Consider the following 17,326-nt stretch of genomic DNA (forward strand, 5'->3'; position numbering starts at 1 on the left):
TTTCCCTGCAAGAATATAGTCAGTTTTGTTGGGTAGTTGATTCTTGGTTGTAGACTCAGGTCCCTTGCTTTCCAGAATATTATATTCCATGCCTTCTGTTCCTTCAGTGTAATCCTGTGTAATCTTAACTGTGGCTCCATGATATCTGAATTGTTTCTTTTTAGCAGATTGTAATAGCTTTTCTTTGGTTTGGAAGTTCTTGAACTTGAGTATAACTTTCCTGGACATTGTCAATTGGGGATTTAATGCAGGAGGTGATTGTGGATTCTTTCCATCTCTGCCCTACTGATAGTCCACTAATTCTTAAATTGTTTCTATTGGATCTGTTTTCCTAAGTCTGTTGTTTTATCAGTGAAGTGTTTCATATTTTTCCCAATTTTCTCATTCTTTTGATTTTGTTTTATAGATTCTTGCTACCTTGTGAAGTCATTTGCTTCTAGTTGTTCAATTCTAATTTTTAAAGATTGAATTCATCCCTCGCTTTTTGATCCTTCTTTCCCTTTTGATCTATTTTTCTTTGTAAGTCATTTTAATTTTTCTTTACAATCTTTGCCTTTTTTTTCTAGCTGGTCAATTTTGGCTTTTAAAAACTATTTTATTGTTTTAGTTCATGTGCTTCTGTTTCCAGATGACCTATTTTCCTTTTTAAGTTGTTTTCCAAATTTTCTTCAGGCTCTCTTGTTTTTTGAATTGTGTTTTGAGTTCTTCCAAAGCCTGTGTCCAGTTCACTGGAGTTCCTGAGTTTTTGCATGGTGTTCCTTGGTCCTCCTATTTTCCATTTGTTCTTTGTTCATTCCCTGAATAAAAGCCATTGATTTAAATTTCTTTTTTCTTTTTCTGTTGTTTACTCATATTTCCCCCTTCTTTCCTCCTCCTTATTGGCTATATTCTTACTCTTCTGTTTATTTGCTGGATCTGTGAGTTTGGGCTTTTCTGCCCTTTTTTTGCCTTCTCTCCTTAGCTGATTTCCTGGATTAGGCTGATGCAGCTGACCTGTTGTATTAATGTGCCCTTAGGCCAGATCTTCACCAGCTGCCAGGAGAAGCTGAAGGTAAAAGTGAGGATATGGAGGCCAAAGGTAGTTACCCTTTTCCTTTCTGCCAGTTGCCTCTCTGACAGCTGTCCTATTAGAGCCCTGAGCTTCCCATGGTGGTACCAAGGTACTCTGTTGAGGTTGCAGACTTCATCCTGGAATCCCAGTCACCCGGATTCCTACCAAGGTTTTCAGTGCGGTAGGTTGAGAAAGAGTGTTGGATCTCTCCCTTATACCCAAGAATTCACTTTATCTGTGTACCTTTCAGGTTGGATTGAACAGGAGAGACTCATGTTTCAGTCCCACTGCTTAGCCTGGCTCTCTGTCCACTCTGTACCCTTACTTCTCTGGTTTTCTGCTAGCTGAATGAGACTGAGCCCCTCTGTCCTCTGGAGGCTTCTTAGTACTTTTGATAAACTGGATTAAGCCAATTCAGTTGATCTGCAGAGCTGAATGTTCTCTGAGGCCAAAATTTACAGAGGCAGAAGCCCAAGATGGAGGCGTGATGGCTGAAGGCTGCAACCAGCCTGCCCTCTTCTCTGCTTCTCTCCTTCAACTTCCTCCTTGCCAGCTGTGGTCAGAGCCCTGAGCTTCTTGTAGTCATGGTATCAAGGTATTCAGTTCCAGGTTGGAGCCCTTGCCTTAAGATCCTATCAGCTGCTCAGCACAGTAGATGGGGGAAAGACTTGGGACCTTCCTTCTTTCTTTTCTTTAAATCCAAGAATTTAAATTTCTCTGCATACCTTTTAAATTGAATTGAGCAGGAGGATCCCTCACATCTGTCTTGCTGTTGATTCTGATTTTCTGTCCCCCTTAAAGTGCTTTGTTTTTGATTGGTGTAGAAGCGTTTTCACAGAGTGATTGACTTTTGCTTCCTGTAAGCCACCATCTTGACTTCACCCCGTAATCCAACATTTTAAAAAACTCAATTTGCTCCCTATTACTTCTAGGATCTAATATAAACTCTCTGTTTATTATTATTATTTGTAGCTCTTCTTGCCTTTTTCTCTTTATATGTGTTATTCTTTTATACACACTCTATATTCTGACCAGACAGGCTTTCTTACTGTCGCATAATTCTCCATCTCTCATCTTAGTTTATTTATATTAACTCTTTTTCATGCCTGGAATGAGCTCTATATTCTCATATTTGCCTGTCACAATTTCTCTTTTCACTATAGACTCAATTGAGATATACAGCATTCTTCATAAAACCTTTTCAGACTTATATATTTATATAATATATTTATAACATATAACATATTATAATATATAATAATATGATATATTTGTCTATATTTTATATATAATTAAATTTATACTTGTATTCACTAAGAGAACGTGAACTTGAAAGCAGGAATTGTTTCACATTTGTCTCTGAAGTCCTTGTGCTTCTTATCACTGAGCCCACTTCTTCGTAGACCATTGATAAGTTTCCGGACAGATGCTACTAATCTTCAGTTAATATTTATATAACACAATTTGTCTAGCTATTCCCTAATTAGTAGCTCTCTATTTTATTTTTAAGTATTTGTTACCACAAAGAGTGTTTATAGAAATATTTTGGCATGTAATTGCTTTTTGTTTTAATTATTATGATTTTAAATCATTGCTCTCTTTGGGGTACATACTAGTAGGAGGATTTCTGTGTCAAATACTATAGAGATTTAAAAAATTTTCTTAGTGTCTTTCCAAAGTGTTTTTCAGTATGTTTAAACCAATTTACAGCTTTTTTAATAGTATATATTTTTTTGTTGTTCAATAAGTTCAGTCATGACCCTATTTGTGGTTTTCTTGGCAAAAACACTGAATTTTTCTAGTTCATTTTACAAACAAGGAAACTGAGGCCAACGGAGAAGTGAATTCCTGAAGGTCACATAGCTAGTGTCCGAGATTAGGTTTAAACTCAGAGAACTGAGCTTATCTGACTTAAGGCCTGGCACTGTATCCACTGTACCACCTCATAGCCCAATAGTATTTTAGTATGCTAAGTTTTTTATAGTCTCTCTGACATCGGTTATATGGTATCTTTTGTCATCTTTGCTTATTTGCTTAGCTTGATTTTCAACTTTTGATTTTCAACCATTTTTTTTCCTGTCTCTTCACCCCTAACCCCAATTTAAAATTAAATAAGAAAACCCAATTCTTTGTAGCATACATAGTCAAGCAAAACTAATTCTCACATTACTCATGTCCAAAAATATATGCATCATCTGCAGCTTGAATCTATCAACCTTCTGTCAGGAAATACATGAAAGAGATCTTCATTAGTCCTCTATTAGTATAATTGGTCATTATCTAGATTAGAAATCTTAAGTTTTTCAAATTTGTTTGTCTTTACCTTGTTTAATTGTTCTCTTGGTTCCACTCACTTCATTTTGTGTTCCTTCATATAATTCTAACCACATTTCTCTGAATTCATCCCTTTTGTAATTTCTTACTTCTTAGTAGTATCTTGTTTAGATATTCCCCAACTGATTGACTCCCTCTTGGTTTCCAATATGATACTATAAAAAGAGGCTCCTATAATTGTTAATTATTTTTGTACATAAAAGCCATTTTCTTCTTTCTTTCATCTCCAGCAGTATATTGTTATGACAAGAGTTTTTACAGTTCAGTAACTTTTGGAGCATAGTTTCAAGTTCTTTTCTAGAATGGTTGCACCAATTCACAGTTCTACCAGTATTGATATGCCTGTTTGCCCTTCCAACATTTTTCATTTTTTTCTTTTGTTACCTTTGTCAGTCTTGGTGAGTGGTAGATATGAGCTTAGTTCTTCATTATAATGACAGCTCCTTATTAATATAGTGCAGAGTGCTTTCTTCATAATAGCCACGAGGTGTAGACTGTAAATATTACATCAGTGATGACTCTGAGATCTCATTAACATGAGTATACTTAGCATCAGTACAGAATGTATAGATTGCATCCATTTCTTATCATCTTGTTTGATTCTTGTTCTTCCACAGACGATCTAGAAGACCACCTCTAGATCTTTTTATGTTTTATTGATATCATCATTGCATGTTGGCTGTCCATCTGTTACCTCTTTCTTTGGAATTTCAGTCTGATCATTATTTTTTTTATTCTATGACTTATGCCTTGTCTAGCCCATAAGTTATTCATGCAAAGGAATTTCATTTTGGAAAAATAAAAGCTAATGTACTTGGGGGGGGGGAATTCCATATTTTCCAGAGGATAGGCAAAATCTATAAATAGTCACAGGTCTAGAGCAAATAATATATACAATTAATTGTTCAGTCTAGAGTTTGTAATAAGTTTTGATGACCTAGTAAAGCCTAACTTGTATAAAGAGAGAAATTTTCTCTTTCTCTGTTATTGTGGTACTCTATGTACTCAGTTTTATTTTTATTTATTCTTTTTATGAATTACTTTGTAGCTTTATTTTATGTAAGCTATCTTTTAATGTGTTTTTATAAATCATTATTTAAACAATTTTTATTTCACTCTGATTTGTGTGTAATTTGAATCTGTTACCATAAAAACTACAATCCCCAGCAAAACTACGATTCCTAGCACCCTACTCTCTTCCTGTTGTTATGTGCTGACGTAGACATGAGATAAATTTGGTGGAGTTCCATCTGTTGGCTCTTTTTCCTTCCTGTGGCAGCTTTAGTGGAGTGGGCTTTTTTTGAGCAGATAGAAAACTTAGTCATGTGATTTTATTTTGTCAGATAATAAACTTTATAAAAATAATACTTGAAGTATTGGACTTTAATTTAAATCCTACATTTATTGTTGGCCATGAAGGGACATTTATGGAGAACACATTTTTATGTATATAATAGTGCAACCCTTTAATTTTTAACCCTTACATTCAGTAGGAGAGTGGTATCTGTTTCTCAACTTTCTCCAATCCTTATTTCTTCAGGACACTACTCAGTTTTTAGACCATTTCCCCCCCTAGTGCTTTATTTTTTAGTTGATCAAAACTTGATTGATTTGAGATAGAGTATCCAGTTTTAGGATCTTTTGTATTTTCTTTTCCTTTTTTTTTTTAGCCTGTACCTTGACAATTGTTACAGTAAAGAAGCAATTGGGAAATGGACTGAGAAGTGAAATTTCTGGTAATTTCTTCATTTGCTATTTGGAAAGATAATAATGAAGAGCAATCTTAAAACTAGTATCTAAAATAATATGTTTTATTCTCTACATTTATCCTCTTCTAGTACTCATCATTGAGTGGGTGGTATTCTGATAGAAGCACAGTGCTATATATATATAGATTGTACTTAATGCATATTTGTTAAATTGACCTATAGTATAACTGTTAAAGAACCGGTTTATTCTTCCTTTTAGGTAAAGATCATAAGGATGATTAGCCCGATATTTCCAGAACAATTATTTATTTATCTTTATTATGATTATCTTTATTTTTTTATATGGCAGTAGGGATATAGAATTAATACATAGAGCAATTGGTTCATTTAAAGCAAAAAAATTAAGGTGGTAAATTATTTAACTGACTATTTTCCATAGAGGATGTTCTGAAAAGTACAAGAAAAAAAATTGAAGAGAGTAGTGGGATTAGAAGAAAGAAAGGAAAAAGTTGATTCTTTACTTAGCTAATGGCAGATATAGCTAGAGAAAGTATGAATAATATGTTTATATAGGCAGTATAAGTATTACAGTATCATTAAGTGTTTATGGAATGCTGAGAAAGAAAGATTTATTCTAAGTAAACAGTGAGTTACAGTAAAAGGAAATCAAGAATAGGAGAATATAGAAAGTTTAAAAAGTAAAAAATAATAAGCTGGTTTATGATAGGAATGAGCCAATTCCCAAAGGAGTTAATTGAGGAAATGAACTGTCTCTAATTCCTATAATTCATGGCAGATATTTAGGAACAGGTTACATAAGAGATTTATGGGAATGGTTTACTGTGATGTGTTATACAATGCAGAGGATCAAACTGGATGACCTTGGTGGCCTTTTGGCTCATTCTGATTCAGTGATAGCTTGTGGCACTTTGTTATTTTACACTAATGCACATTCAGGATTATTTACTGGCAAGTCCAGCAAGAAGCTATTTAAAAATTTTAGTATTAGAGTTCTTTGATAAATCATAAATAATCTGGTTATATAATTTTGGGATCATTTATTTGATTCAGTGTTCTTTTTGGCTCTCTTGCTACACTAGCCAGTAATGGGTTCAGCCCCCCCCCTACCCCCCCCCCCGACCCCTAGTCAACTCTTCTTTCTTTTTTACTTTTTTTCCACTATGAGCCCCCCTTTCCACTCATCCAAAATCACAACTGCACAGTCATTCTTGACTCAAACTCACCTCATGTGGCCATTCAGGTACCATTACTTTTCAATTATATTTCTAAAGCATCTTTTAAAAAATCAGTCTGCTCTCTACGTAGATAACCTTAGTTCAAGTCCTTATCACCTCTTGCTTAGAGAGTATTACATTAGCTTCCTAATTGACTTCCTTCTAGCAAATCTTTAACCTCTCCAATCTATCCTCTGACACCAGGCAGTGTCAGATTCCTGGCCTACAAAACTCTTGAGTGCCTCAGTCAGATTAAAATGTAGTTGGGAAATGTTCAACAAAATAAATAAGGATAAAATACAGCATAGATGATGTTAGTGTGGTTTGCAATGTCAGTATGTGGACCAGTGGGATCTATTTCAGTTTATTTGGCAACACTGTTTTGTACAATTGCCAAAGTAATTCCGAAAGTGCAGATCTGACTCTCATGTTTTGCCCAGTAATAGCCATTAGTTCACTATTATTTGTAGACTCAAATATAGACTCTTCTACTTGCTAGCGTGACCACAACATATTTTTCCTGTCCTAACATTTATAACTTTCCTTGGCATACTTCATTCTAGTATTAGCTGACCTTTTAGCTGTTCTTCATATATACTTTTCCACCTCCAGGATCCTAGTCTTTGCATAGACTCTCCTTTACTCCATAGTCTCAGAACTTCTAGCTTAATGACCGCCTCCTATCAATTAGTCAACATTTATTTGAGCTCACTGTATGCTAGATACTGTGTTAATAATGTTAAATGCTAAATATAAATATTATAATGGAAAGCAAAAAAAGCCCCTGCCCTCTTACATTTTTATGGGGTACAGGGAAAGTAGTATTGTTGGAGAGGTGTTAGTAGCCAGCTAATTGAAAGGTCAGGAGAGTTAGGGTTAGAAATTGGCACAAAGTTAGGGTTAGGGTTAGAGAGATGGAGTGCTGTGTTAGGAGCAGCAAGTTCCTTATGCCAATTGGTAATTTTTTGACAGCCTCACTCCCCAAAACTCAGCGTAGCTGCTGGCATGCAGGTGTTTAATAAATGTTTATTAGTGAAATTATTTTGCATAGCTTGGAATTCTAGTTTGTTTGACTGTCCTGTATATTATTGCATAGATTAACCAAGATTAGAATAATTTCTGCCTTTAAAAAAAGAAGATAAAAATACTTTATTATACTGGGCTTCAGAAGTATACAAAACCAGACTACATTAAAAAATTAGTTTAGAGTAATGCCTTATTATGTAACAACATTAACAACAAAAATTATGGCCAATATTAATGATTTATACTAGTAAAGAGTCTTAGACATTCATCCATTTAAATTGTTAGGAACTAGAATTAAGTCATATTTCTGTTGCTTAGATGCATTGTCACTTAGCCACCCCATGCATATCTTTTACACATTAAAAATGGCCAAAAAAGGGAAGTTGAAGTTATTCAATGTATATTAGCTTAGAGAACTGATCACTGATTGAAGGTATGGTCAGTAAGGAAGATCTTTTGAATTCTTATATAACAGATACTTGCTTATTCATCCCAGTTCAAGGGCAAGTCTGTCTTAATGAAAAATCTGTATTATAGAACATTTTCCAAGAAGTTCAGTTTTATTATTTTCCATTCCATATTTACTGAGTAAGTGGTTAAATGTCTTAGAGAATTTTTTGTGGTGAATTTACATTGAGAGGTATTTTACCATTGTGAAAAGAGAACTATATTTTTGTGCCAGGACATCCCGGATTCTGATACTTATTAGCTCTTTGATCTTGGGCCATATTTTCCCTCTGTGGGCATTTGTTTCCTCATCTGGAAAATGTGGAAGTTGGAATAGACTAGCTTCTGAATGCCTTTCCAGCTCTCATTCTTATGTTTGAACTATTAATAAGAGCATACACATCTATAACACTGGCTCTTTGATTTCATAGGTGTGAGGTATTCCCTGTGAGGAACTCTCTTTTCTAATGCAAGTCTGGATCTACTCAGCAACTTGGAGGCCTAGACAAGTGTATTCAGGGATTACATGAACTGCCTAGTGTCACACAGCCTGGATTGTTATAGATTGAACTCAAACCTCAGTCTTCTTTATTTTCAGCCTAGCTCTTTACCCAATATAACATGTTGCCTCTTAATAATAAGAATATGACTAATTACATATGTTTAATGAATAGTTTATATTTTTCTGAGGTTCATTGCTTGAATCTAACAAACATTGCAACAAATGTTTGCAACAAATATTCAATTCAAATTGATGCTTGAAAAAAGTTTATTGTACTTTTACATTTAAATAGACTTAAGAATTGATGTTTATAGTGTTAATTTGTTTGTGAAGTGTATATAATAGCAAGCCTCAGGCCAGAATTAATTAGTGGAGTCTAAATTTTTAATGTTTTACAATATTGGTCTATTTTCTCTCTAGACTGTTTTTTCTACCTTCCCCTTCCCCTCCCTCCCAACCCCAAATGCAGTTAGGAATAGAAGTTTCCAGAGAGAAGAAAAATTAGATTTATTTAATCCACATTTGAAATGTGAGAACCAAATCTTTTCTCATACATTTAGTACTTCTAACCATCTATGCTTTCTTGGGATTAGTACTATTTATTTTTATTCTTCATTATTTTGGTTCTCTCTCGACTGCTACTTGTATATAATTCCCTTTTTTTCTTTTTCCTATGACTATCATATTTTATTTTTTAAAGAGGGAGTGGTCAGCTGCTAATTCTCATTAGTTGTTACACAGTCTTAATGAAGTAGAAAACTATTCTTTTAAACCCAGCTGCCTAAATATCTGCCATATTAGAGAAGTAGCAATATCATCTTAATTTTTATGAATTTCTTTTTTACCACTCCCATTATATGCCAGCTAAAACTTAGTCTTACATCCCTCTGAGTATGTCTTTAAAAGATGTCCTAAGGCTGCTTTTTATACTATTGTTTCTAATGTTTGGAGAGTGATAGCATGATATAGAAGCTCTTAGACATTTTTTGTGAGAAGAAGATACTTTTTATTTTGATAACGTTTGTGTGAAGGAATCAGAAGAAAGGACAAACAGGTTCTTGTAATGTATCTTTTGAGCAGTGATGGCAAATGCTAACAATGGGGAAGAAAAAGGAAGGTCCAATTACTGTGCCTGCTTTTTGCGGAGAACTGCTTTAAACTGCAAAGCAGTGGAATTGGCAGTGATGGCAGTTTTGAGCTTTCTACAGAGATCTTATATCCTGATTGGATTCAGCGTAATTATTAACACTTTCATAGAAATGCCTTGTATCATGGGGCTAGTTATCTCAAGCTGTCTTTATTGGTTACTTCCTTAGATAAGTATATACCTGGAGTTTGACCCAAGAGATTATCAAGTGTAGAGATGAGGAGCCTGAGGTTTAGAGATGTAAAATTACTTGCCTAAAAAATTTTAAATAATGAATAGATTTGAGATTTGAATCCAGGCTCTTTGATTAAATTTCTTTTGTTACCTTTTTGACCCAGGAAAGTTAGACCTATAGGAGTGACTTTCCTTTACCATTAAATAGAACATATGTAATTTCCACATTTCTATTATAAATTTTGTGATTCATAACTTTAGCTTGAGCACTCATTGCTATGTGACAATACTTTTACTCTTAAAAAAGGATTGCTATCTTTTGTTTTTGTATTACCTTCATTTCTAAATATTTATCTTCCCTTCACCTCCTCAGAGGACCACCTCTTGTAATAAGAAACAAAGAAGAAAGACGGAAAAAAAAAGTTCAGCAAAACAAACTAATACTTCAACCTAGTCTGCTGGTGTCTATTCAAGGTTCAATCCCCTTAGACTGTTACTTCTGCAAATAAGTAAAGGAGATTCATTTTCTCCTCTTTTCATAGTAAGCTTAATCATTACATTTTCATGGGGTTCAGTTTTGGTTTTATACTTCTATTTATATTATTATAGTCATTATAATATGTTTTCCTACTCCTTATTTCAGTTTATTCAAGTTCGTAAGTCTTTCCACTGTTCTTCATATTTTTTTTCTGAGAGTGTAATAATATCCTATTATATTCTTATATCACAACTGATTTAGCTGTTCCCTAACTAATAAGCATCTACTTTTTAAACAGTTCTTGATAGCACTAAATGTGTTGTTCTAAATATTTTGGTATATATAAAACCTTTATTTTTGCCTTTGACCTCTTTAGAGTAAATGCTTAACATTCCGAACTTTAGGTCAAAGGGTATGAACACTTTAGCTATTTTCTTAGCATTGTTTCTCAGAATGGTTGGACTAATTCCACTATAAATGGGTTAATCTGTCTCACTCTCCAACTTTGATTATTACAGTTTTTTGGTTCTCTTTCCCAAATTGCTAGAGGTGAGGTTAAATTTCTAAGTTGTTTTGTATTTCTCTTTATTATTAATGATTTTGAGTAGTCTTTCATGTGATTGCTAATAAATTGTATTTTTTCTTCTCAAGATTTTTTTTATTCTTTGATCCTTTTGTGATCCTTTGAGGACCTTCTTTCCCTATTGGGAAATAGCTCTTGAATTTATATATTTGTTATATGTGATATAATAAATTACATAATTTGTTACATAAAAAATGGCATAATTTGTTATTGTTAGTGGGAATTAAAGAGTTAGTATGAACTCCTTGTTTTTAACGCTTAATATTGTCAGAATTTAATATTACCACAACCACTTAAGGTTCTTGAGTAGCTATTAATGCTTTTAGAATGAAGTTTATATTTCCATCCTTACCTTGATTTCTTTACACTGATGTGCCAGTGTACATGGGTTTGAAAAAAAATGCACAGTTATATCCATTAATCGCTCTGACATTAATTTTTCACAATGATCACCAATTATGTTTCCTGGGTTGTAGAGTTGAATAACTACTTCCTACATAGTACTGTTAATAAAATTTTCTTGCTGTGTAAACTGAGACTCCTGATTTTCTCTTTGGAACAAAGTTGTTGACATACTAAAGTATATAAATCACAAGAGATTTTATCTCGATAGAGACTTTCCTGGAAAATCTGATATAGTAAATTAAAAAGTCATAGTTGTTATTACAGAAGCCCCTAGTTGACCTAACGTTAGTTTCTCTGGTCAGGAGATTAGTACTTCTGCATTGCTAATTCACATTGAATTTCATATAGGATGGGGTCATGGGTGGAGGCCATTGATGCATCTCTTCATGGTTTCTCTATGTCTGGTTAAAACTGCTTCTACCTTTTTGTGATCTAAAGGCTTTGTGGTAATAACAAGTGGCTTCTCTTCATGAGAAGTTTGCTGTTCTTTTTTGCTCAGTGACTGCATCACCCTTCTTGAGTGAAGACATTTACCTGTCAGGAATACTACTGTAATTGATAAGTATTCTGTGAAATCACAGACACTGAAAGAAGAAATGAGTTTGGGAAATATCACAACTCTGGCATAGAGACCTGTATAGTAGCAATGGAGTACTTCAGTTATATTAATATAGCATTGAGGTTTTCTCTTTACCAAAATCGGAATGACTATTAATGCTAGTCAGAATGACAATCTCATCCTTTAAAAATAAAACATATATTTAAATTATGAGATATATTTCTGAGCTCCTTTACAACAGTAGCAATAGGAAGAAGAGTGGGAGTCTTAAAAAATGATGTTGCTTGTTATTTTTAAGCAAAGAGTTTGGAGGATACACATAGATCTATGATGGTTAAGTTACAAAAACAAAATGGGCTCTGGAAAGGAATCAAATCACCTATAATTTCCCCCCCTTCATTTACAATTGTACTTATTTAGGATAATAATGTTTAGTTGGTAAAAGTAATAATATTAGGTATCCCTTTAATCTTAATATTAAGTAAATTCCTTGAGAAGTCAGTGTTCAATTGTACTGTAACATATAGTTAGTAATTTCTCATTGTCAATAATATTATGACTTAGTAATAATGAATATACAATTAATTATTTTTTCAAATGATTAATTATAATTATTGTTCTATATTGTTTCAAAACATAATCAAGATTTATTTTACCTTTCAGACAAGAGTGCAACACTGCATCTGCTCTGTAGCCAGTGACCACTCTGTAGGACTTCTAAGTTTGAGAGAGAAAAAATGTATCATGCTGGCATCTCGTCACCTTTTTCCCATCCAAGTAATAAAGTGGAGGCCCTCAGATGATTACCTAGTGGTTGGCTGTTCAGATGGATCTGTTTATGTCTGGCAAATGGATACTGGTAAGATTAAGTGGAAAAAATGGAATCAAAAGTTATTTATGTGCACTTGACATTTCAAAAGATAAACTGAGGAGTTTCATAGTTTATGGGTATGTGTTTTTTTTTTTAAATCCCTACCTTCCATCTTGGAATCAATACTGTGTCTTGGTTCCAAGGCAGACGAGTGGTAAGGGCTAGGCAATGGGGGCTAAATGACTTGTCCAGGGTCCCACAGCTGGGAAGTGTCTGAGGCCAGATTTGAACCTAGGACCTCCCATCTCTAGGCCTGTCTCTCCATCCCCTGAGCTGCCCAGCTGCCCCCTAATGGGTATGTTTTAAAATTAGAAAAGTTACCTATAGAGACATAGAATTACTTTATTTTATTCCAGTTATTGGTGGGACTTCTAAATGTTTTCATTATCACCAAAATGAGAGACTGAATAGTAGAGTGGTCAAAGAGATGGGGTTTTAACTCCCAGTTCCCCTGAGAACTGTCTGTATGATCTTGGGTAAGTTGTTTTACTTTTGTGGGCCTCTTTCCTCCTCTCTAATGTGGTATAATACAAATCATATGATATATGATTATAAATTCAAATAGTAGTTGTTTGAGTATCTAGGGTACATGCATATATTTTATGGTACTTTAAAGTATGGATATGGATAAACTCTTTTAAGAATTTCTGTACTAATGAAACATACTGATAAAGACAAGCTTAGAGGATATAAACAATAGGCTAGTAGATTTGTACTTATTTCATAAATATACAAAGGATACTTAAGATGGTATGTGTAAGTGTATTAGTTACTTTGGATCAAACTTAGGGAGCTATCATACTCTCAGGCCCAGAAAAGGTAGAGTTTAGAGCAGTTGAGAAATATTACATGGAAGAGAGAATTTCAAGTCACTGAAATCGTGGTTGAAAAATAATGTAATAGTAAACTTTCAAAGTTTCAGTGCATTGAGTCACTATAAGAACACATTATTTAGACTAAAATAAGCACAAGGTTTACATAAAAATAGCATGAAATATCCTCAGAAAATTTTTTAGTTTCTGATTAAATATCTTTCAGACAACAAATGTTTTCATCAAATGCCTTTTATCACTAAAATTACCCAAATAATTTGCAAATAGTGTTTCAAGTGACTTTTTTCTTTTTTTTTTCTTTTTTTTTTAATTTTATAGTATTTTATTTTATCATTTCCATGCATTTTTCATTAAAGACAAAGATCATTTTCTTTTCCTCCCTCCCACCCCCCGTGGCCGACGCGTGATTCCACTGGTATCATATGTGTTCTTGACTTGAACCCACTGCCATGTTGTTAGTATTTGCATCAGAGTGTTCGCTCATAGTCTTTCCTCTGTCATGTCCCCTCAGCCATTGTAGTCAGGCAGTTGCTTTTCCTTGGTGTTTCTACTCCCTCAGTTTGTCCTCTGCTTTTGGATAGTGTTTTTTTTCTCCTTGATCCCTGCAGATTGTGCAGGGACATTACACCGCCACTAATGGAGAAGTCCATTATATTCGATTATACCACAGTGTGTTTGTCTCTGTGTACAATGTTCTCCTGGTTCTGCTCCTCTCGCTCTGCATCACTTCCTGGAGGTTGTTCCAGTTCACATGGAATTCCTCCACTTTATTGTTCCTTTGAGCACAATAGTATTCCATCACCAACATATACCACAATTTGTTCAGCCATTCCCCAATTGATGGGCATCCCCTTATTTTCCAATTTTTGGCCATGACAAAGAGTGCAGCTATGAATATTCTTGTACAAGTCTTTTTGTCCATTATCTCTTTGGGGTACAAACCCAGCAGTGCTATGGCTGGATCAAAGGGTAGACATTCTTTTATCGCCCTTTGTGCATAGTTCCAAATTGCCCTCCAGAATGGCTGGATCAGTTCGCAACTCCACCAGCAATGAATTAATGTCCCTACTTTGCCACATCCCCTCCAGCATTCATTACTTTCCATAACTGTCATGTTAGCCAATCTGCTAGGTGTGAGGTGATACCTCAGAGTTGTTTTGATTTGCATCTCTCTGATTATAAGAGATGTGGAGCACTTCTTCATGTGCTTATTAATAGTTTTGATTTCTTTATCTGAAAACTGTCTATCCATGTCCCTTGCCCATTTATCAATTGGGGAATGGCTTGATTTTTTTGTACAATTGATTTAGCTCTTTATAAATTTGAGTAATTAAACCTTTGTCAGAGGTTTTTATGAAGATTTTTTCCCAATTTGTTGTTTTCCTTCTGATTTTAGTTACATTGCTTTTGTTTGTACAAAAGCCTTTTAATTTGATGTAGTCGAAATTATTTATTTTACATTTTGTGATTCTCTCTATGTCTTGCTTGGTTTTAAAGTCTTTCCCTTCCCAAAGGTCTGACATGTATACTATTCTGTGTTTACCCAATTTACTTATGGTTTCCTTCTTTATGTTTAAGTCTTTCACCCATTTTGAATTTATCTTGGTGTAGGGTGTGAGGTGTTGATCAATTCCTAATCTCTCCCACACTGTCTTCCAATTTTCCCAGCAGTTCTTATCAAATAGTGAATTTTTGTCCCAAGACCTGGGATCTTTGGGTTTATCGTATACTATCTGGCTGAGGTCGCTTTCCCCCAGTCTATTCCACTGATCCTCCTTTCTGTCTCTTAGCCAGTACCAAATTGTTTTGATGACTGCTGCTTTGTAATATAGTTTGAGGTCTGGGACTGCTAGGCCCCCCTCATATGTGTTTTTTTTTCATTATTTCCCTGGATATCCTTGATCTTTTGTTGTTCCAAATGAACTTTGTTATGGTTTTTTCCAAATCAGTAAAGAAATTTTTTGGGAGTTCCATGGGTATGGCACTAAATAGATAAATAAGTTTGGGCAGGATAGTCATTTTTATTATGTTGGCTCGTCCTACCCATGAGCAGTTAATGTTTTTCCAATTGCTCAAGTCTAGTTTTAGTTGTGTGGCGAGTGTTTTGTAGTTGTGTTCATATAGTTCCTGTGTTTGTCTTGGGAGGTAGATTCCTAGGTATTTTATTTTGTCTAAGGTGATTTTGAATGGGATTTCTCTTTCTAGTTTTTGCTGCTGAGCTGTGTTGGAGATATATAGAAAAGCTGATGACTTATGTGGGTTTATTTTGTATCCTGCAACTTTGCTAAAGTTGTTGATTATTTCAATTAGCTTTTTGGTTGAATCTCTAGGATTCTTTAAGTAGACCATCATGTCATCTGCAAAAAGTGATAACTTGGTCTCCTCCTTGCCTATTTTGATGCCTTCAATTTCTTTTTCTTCTCTAATTGCTACTGCTAGTGTTTCTAGTACGATGTCAAATAATAGAGGTGATAATGGGCATCCTTGTTTCACTCCTGATCTTATTGGGAATGCATCTAGTTTATCCCCATTGCAAATGATATTAGCTGATGGTTTTAGATATATACTGTTTATTATTTTTAGGAATGACCCTTCTATTCCTATGCTTTCTAGTGTTTTTAATAGGAGTGGGTGTTGTATTTTATCAAAGGCTTTTTCTGCATCTATTGAGATAATCATGTGGTTCTTGTTGGTTTGCTTGTTAATGTGGTCAATTATGTGGATGGTTTTCCTAATATTGAACCAGCCCTGCATCCCTGGTATAAATCCTACTTGATCATGGTGGATGACCCTTCTGATCACTTGCTGAAGTCTTTTTGCTAGTATCCTATTTAAGATTTTTGCATCTATATTCATTAGGGAGATTGGTCTATAGTTTTCTTTCTCTGTTTTTGACCTGCCTGGTTTTGGAATCAGCACCATGTTTGTGTCATAAAAGGAGTTTGGTAGAACTCCCTCTTTGCTTATTATGTCAAATAGTTTGTATAGTATGGGGATTAACTGTTCTCTGAATGTTTGATAGAATTCACTGGTGAATCCATCAGGCCCTGGGGATTTTTTCTTAGGAAGTTCTTTGATGGCTTGGTGGATTTCATTTTCTGATATGGGATTATTTAAGAATTCTATTTCCTCTTCTGTTAGTCTAGGCAGTTTGTATTTTTGTATATATTCATCCATATCACTTAAATTGGTATATTTATTGCCATATAATTGGGCAAAGTAATTTCTAATGATTGCCTTAATTTCCTCTTCCTCAGAGGTGATGTCCCCCTTTTCATCTTTGATGCTGTTAATTTGCTTTTCTTCCTTCCTTTTTTTAATTAGATTGACCAGTACTTTGTCTATTTTGTTTGTTTTTTCAAAGTACCAGCTTCTTGTCTTATTTATTAAATCAATAGTTCTATCACTTTCAATTTTATTAATTTCTCCCTTAATTTTTAGGATTTCTAGTTTGGTTTTCTGCTGGGGGTTTTTAATTTGGTCACTTTCGAGTTTTTTTATTTGCATTTCCAATTGATTGATCTCTGCTCTCCCTAGTTTGTTAATATATGCACTCAGGGATATGAATTTACCTCTGATTACTGCTTTGGCTGCATCCCAAAAGGTTTGAAAGGATGTCTCGCCATTGTCATTTTCCTCGATGAAATTATTAATTGTTTCTATGATTTCTTCTCTAACTAAACGATTTTGGAGTATCATATTGTTTAGTTTCCAATTAGTTTTTGATTTGGTTTTCCATGTACCATTACTGATCGTTATTTTTATTGCCTTGTGGTCTGAAAAGGCTGCATTTATTATTTCTGCTTTTCTGCATTTGTGTGCCATGTTTCTGTGACCTAATGTATGGTCAATCTTTGTGAATGTGCCATGTGGTGCTGAGAAGAAGGTGTATTCCTTTTTATCCCTATTTATTTTTCTCCATATGTCTATTAATTCTAATTTTTCTAAGGTTTCGTTCACTTCTTTTACCTC

The 17,326-nt window shown here is 34.2% G+C and overlaps 1 protein-coding gene across 5 annotated transcripts in view; it reads left to right on the forward strand.

Moving 5' to 3' along the window:
- The window catches only part of WDR7 (WD repeat domain 7), a 579,662-nt gene that overhangs the window by 99,942 nt on the left and 462,394 nt on the right, over positions 1-17,326 (forward strand). For all 5 annotated transcript variants that reach the window (XM_007487542.3, XM_001366509.4, XM_001366558.4 and 2 more), the window contains one exon: positions 12,314-12,509. In XM_007487542.3, the coding sequence (XP_007487604.1) occupies positions 12,314-12,509 (196 nt within the window). The remainder of the gene's footprint in view (positions 1-12,313; positions 12,510-17,326) is intronic.

This window comes from Monodelphis domestica, chromosome 3, assembly GCF_027887165.1.
Source record: "Monodelphis domestica isolate mMonDom1 chromosome 3, mMonDom1.pri, whole genome shotgun sequence".
Lineage (NCBI taxonomy): Eukaryota > Metazoa > Chordata > Mammalia > Didelphimorphia > Didelphidae > Monodelphis > Monodelphis domestica.